General features: G+C 35.8%; 1 protein-coding gene across 1 annotated transcript; it reads right to left on the bottom strand.

The window, feature by feature from the left end:
• Positions 1–1,539: 1,539 nt before the first annotated feature.
• On the bottom strand, positions 1,540–1,942 carry LOC146937729 (non-specific lipid-transfer protein 1-like). The gene has a single exon (XM_085757791.1). It carries the CDS (start codon positions 1,918–1,920, stop codon positions 1,540–1,542), a length of 381 nt encoding a protein of 126 aa, XP_085613917.1. The 5' UTR covers positions 1,921–1,942.
• Positions 1,943–5,020: the final 3,078 nt, after the last annotated feature.

Here is a 5,020-nt window from a genome sequence, read left to right as displayed (position 1 = left end):
GGAAGCACCGTAACCTTAAGTTGTGGCAAGACATTTCAGAAACGGTGGCTCTCAGGTTGTGGTACGTGCTGTTCGGATGTTGGAAGACTGGCAGTTGGCTAACATTTTCCCCTCAGCTTTACGAAACCCGCAGGGAAGAAATTTTGTTAACAGCAGCTCAGTTTTGACAGGAAACACGAAGCAAGGCAGAAATTCTGTTACTATCAGCACTACAGTAGCAGGTGCGAACAGTTCTAGCACAGGAATGTATCGTTGGCAGCCACCGACGCGAGGTAGAGTTAAGTGTAACTGTCGATGCAGCATTCTCTGATCAATTCAATAAGACGGGTATTGGTATTTTTCTCCAAGATGAGGATGGCACTTTTATTTTGGCGCAAACAATACCTATCTCCCCGAAGTGTCCAGTTGCGGTGGGGGAAGCTCTGGCGTTGTATAAAGCTTTAGAATGGTTAAGCGACATGTCCTTTGATTCTGTGGAATTGCTCTGACTCTAAAACCATAACTGATGCTTTTAATCAGAATCGGGTAGATGTTACGGAGAGTGGTCATATTTTATCGGATTGCCGACGGTTGTTCACATCTTATTTTACAAACTCCAAGGTTGAGTTCAGCAGGCGACAAGCAAATGAGGTGGCTCACATTCTAGCAGGGGCAGCCACATTATTAGCTAGTCCCATCATTTATTATCATATTACTCGTTGTATTGAAAACGTTATTATTAATGAAATGCTATAAACGTCTTTATTTCAAAAAAAAAAAATATTAATGTCTTTCCCTCTGAAATATTTAAGGATCCATCCATCTATGCTATTTAAGAATCCCATTGTGGTTCCTTTAAAAAAAATAAAAAAAATACCGTTGTGTTTTTTTTTTTTTTTTTGGTACTAAAAAATTACCATTGTGGTTGAACTCGCCATTCTTCACTTCACCACAATGCTATCAACACACTTTTCAACACAATCTTTGATTTGTTAAAATTTACATGAGTTCTACCAAATCACATTGAAATATCTCAATTTTAACGAATTAAAGAGAATGTATTGAAAAATGTGTGTTGTTAGCATTACTCTTTTCACTAACAATTAAATTTTTTTTTTTCCGAATTAACAAAGGTTGCAATCATTTTATTGAGGACTTTTTTTGTATAATTTGTTTATGGAAATAACACTATTTCCTACTCACCAAAATACATTAAACACTAGAAATTGGAAACACCTAAAGTTGATAATAAATATTATTTTAACGGTAAAACTGATAATAAAGATATATGACGATATTTTCCATTAATGAATATCATAAAACGTAAATCAACTTTAAAAGTTGGGACAATCTTTTACATTCTTTATTGATATATTCTTCATCTTCATTGCAGTACAATCAAAAACAAAATTTCTTCGATGTAGTTATTTAAGCTTTCTTCATGATCTGACCCTATTGCATAAATCATGGGATCCTATATATACATAATAAAACAAAATAATTAGAATATATAATAGAGAAAAACAAAATATGTTAGTAAGAAAAAGAGCTTAGACAAACTTACGAGTTACAATCAATTTTAGGATCAATTGGAACTTGCACACTAATGTGACAAAGTTGAGGAAATTGTTTAGCTCTCTCTGAAACCAATGGAAGTCCTGTCGAAAAAATATTTTTGATACATTGACAGAGATATCTCCGAAGATAGGTGGTGTTGGCCTTTTGGAACAAATTAGTTGCTCCGACACAACAATCACTAGATGGTGTTGTTGGGAGAGAACCGTTCAAAAATGGCAGACATGGAAACAATGCCATAAACACTCCTGGAATAGATTCAGAAGAGCATGAGATATCATCGATTTGGCTTGCATGTAATGTTGCCATTAGCATGCATAAAACCATTACAGGCACAAAAAGATATTTTGACATCTTTCCTAACATCTTGTGATTCTTAGGTTTGATATTTCTGTGGAGTTTTGTAAATGGTTGGTTAGCCACCAAAAACATTCTTAATTTATGGGCAGGGCTTTAGCAATTTATGGTAACCTCATCAATGACTTTTATTTCATTTTTATTTTTCTATTGCGTAGATATTTTATTTCTCTTTTTAAGCCTAGAGAAATCATTATAATTCTTACTTTTGATATTTCTTAAAAAAAAATATTCTTACCTTTGATATACACGGTCAAAACTATTGATTAAAAAAAGAAGGTAAATTATTACTCATAAAAGATTTCAAGGGCTTGTTTGATTTATTTTCAAAAACTGTTTGTGTTTTTAATGATGAAAATTAGGTCTTAAATATAGCAGATTTCATAAAGTATGTTCAATAATTATGAATCAATTGTTAAAGCAAACAAAACATTGTCCTCGTGAGCTTAGCTCAGTTGATATGGATAATGCATAATATATGCAAGGTCTGGGGTTCGAACCCTGACCACCACCAAAAAAAAAAAAAGCAAACAAAACATTGAACATGATTATGATCAGGTCTACTGTTGGAACAAAATGTGTTTAACAATGAACCTTAAAGAGTTTTGATGATAACAAGGTATTAAAAATTGTAAATTGGACTAACTAATATTTGTTCAAGTGTACAAGACCATAGTTAAAAATTTACATCATATAAAGGTTCTGAAGAACAAATAGAGAGTTATGGACTAAAAGGAAGCTTGAAAGCATCTGAAATGAAGTGCATCTGAAGTCATAAGTGCTACTGAAGAATGATGACGTCATCAGAAGCTGAAGATCATCAGAAGCTGAAAGTCATCAAAAGCTGAAGGTCATCAGAAGTTGAAGGTCAACAGAAGCGGATAGCCTTCAGAAGCGAATAGTCATCAGAAGCAGATAGTTCAGAAGCGACTTCTTCAGAAGCTGAAGCTCATCAGAAGCTGATTATCACCACAAGCTGAAGATTCAAAGATCAACACTTTAAAAGTTGTCTATTGGATTCGAAAACACTACAGAAGACTAGTGGATGGTTGCAACGGTCATTTTGGTGAAGATTTGAAGGCATTAGAACCTTATCTTCAAAAAGCGTTGACTTTGTACTTTGTACGAACTGTACAACCACCTTCTCCACTACTCTATTTTGTGTCCACGCTACAGGACAAGAAAACAGCTCCAGAATAACAGCTTGCCTGCAAAGATGTTCCTTCACAATAGGAATGGATTTCAAATTGGTTCTTCATAGGACAACAACCAAATCAGGCAAAAGATCATTGGTGAAAGATCAAGCTTCAACAACGACTCTTTGATGTGCTGGCAATTTCACAACGTCTCTTTCACACCTCTATATAAAGGAGTGAAGACTTAGAGATTTGGTAATGCTGAACGAAAGACTCACAACATTCTTACAAGTGCCAAACCTCTGCTGAAATTGTTCTGCATTCACTTAGAATTTCTGTGTCTCAAAGTTTCATCTTAGAAATTCCTTAGTTATTGAGTCTGTATCTGATTTGTATTGTGAGCACCTCTAATTGTATATCAAGTGTTCAACCTTAAACAATTTTCTGTGTAATTTTGTTTAATTAGAAGTCTCTTGCAGTTGTGCTTGAGCAGGGAAGTCTCTTGATTGTGTTCTTGAGCATAGGAAGACTCTTGCAAAGTGTGCTTGAGCAAATGAAGTCTCTTGCAGGTGTGCTTGAGCAATTGTAATCAGATATTACTCTTGGTGAAATCTCCTTGGAAGTGCAAGGGGGACTGGACTACTTCCGTATTGTGGAAGGAACCAGTATAATTGCTTTGTGTCGTTCTTCTTCTCTCTCTCTGTTTTATTCCGCTGCATTTAGATTCTGTTTACCACTTCAGAAGCTGTTTCACTTAGCTTCTGACAAGTGTGTTCAGTTTTTAGGAGAAACGAAGAATTTTCCAAAAACAATTCAACCCCCCTTCTTGTGTTTTTCTCACCTTCAATTGGTATCTAGAGCTTTGGTTCTATTGATAAGACCTAACAGTGTAACAGTCCAAGATCAGAGAAAAACATGTCTGACGAATCTGTTTCTGGAATTGGATCTGGCAACAACAACAAAAGTGTTGCATATGATTACAATGTTGACAAGAAATCCAGTGTTGGAAAGATTCCAAAGTTCAACGGAGATGCTAAAGAATTTTCTTGGTGGAAAACCAACTTCTATAGTTATATCATGAGCTTAGATGAAGAACTATGGGATATTCTAGAAGTTGGTGTTAGTGGCTTAGACCTTGATGAAGAAGGAGCTGCTGTGGATAGAAAGAAACATACTCCTGAGTTGAAGAAACTCTACAAGAAGCATCACATTATCAGAGGAGCTCTTGTCACTGCCATACCCAAAGTAGAGTACATGAAGATGAGTGACAAATCCACTGCTAAAGCTATGTTTACTTCTCTTTGTTCTAACTACGAAGGCAGCAAGAAGGTCAAAGAAGCTAAAGCTCTCATGCTTGTACATCAGTACGAGTTATTCAAGATGAAAGATTATGAAACTATTGAGGAGATGTACTCAAGGTTTCAAACCTTAGTCTCTGGGCTACAAATTCTAAAGAAGAGCTATGTTGCTTCTGACCATGTGAGCAAGATACTCAGAAGCTTGCCTGCAAGATGGAGACCAAAGGTGACTGCCATTGAGGAAGCTAAAGATTTAAACACTTTAAGTGTCGAAGATCTTGTTAGTTCTCTCAAAGTTCATGAGTTAAGTCTTAATGAACATGAGTCTACTAAGAAGAGTAAATAAATAGCTCTTCCATCCAAAGGCAAGTCATCAAGAGCTCTCAAAGTGGTTGAATCTGAAGAGGATGAAAAATCAAGTTCAGATTCTGAACCAGATGCTGCTGAAATGGCCATGCTCTCCAACAGACTTCAGTATCTGGCCAAGAAGAACAGAAAGTTTCTAGCCAGAAGGAGTAACTCTAGAAGCTCAAGGAAAGAAGATCAGAAGGGTTGCTTCAATTGTAAGAAGCCTGGACACTTTATTGTTGAATGCCCTGATCTTTAGAAGGAGAAGTCAAAGGACAAGTCAAAGAATTCAACGTCAAACCAAGTAAATTCAAGAAGCAGATCAAG

Source organism: Medicago sativa, chromosome 3 (assembly GCF_051527215.1).
Source record: "Medicago sativa cultivar Bolivia chromosome 3, Bolivia_mono, whole genome shotgun sequence".
Lineage (NCBI taxonomy): Eukaryota > Viridiplantae > Streptophyta > Magnoliopsida > Fabales > Fabaceae > Medicago > Medicago sativa.
This window is presented reverse-complemented; position numbering and strand designations above follow the sequence as displayed.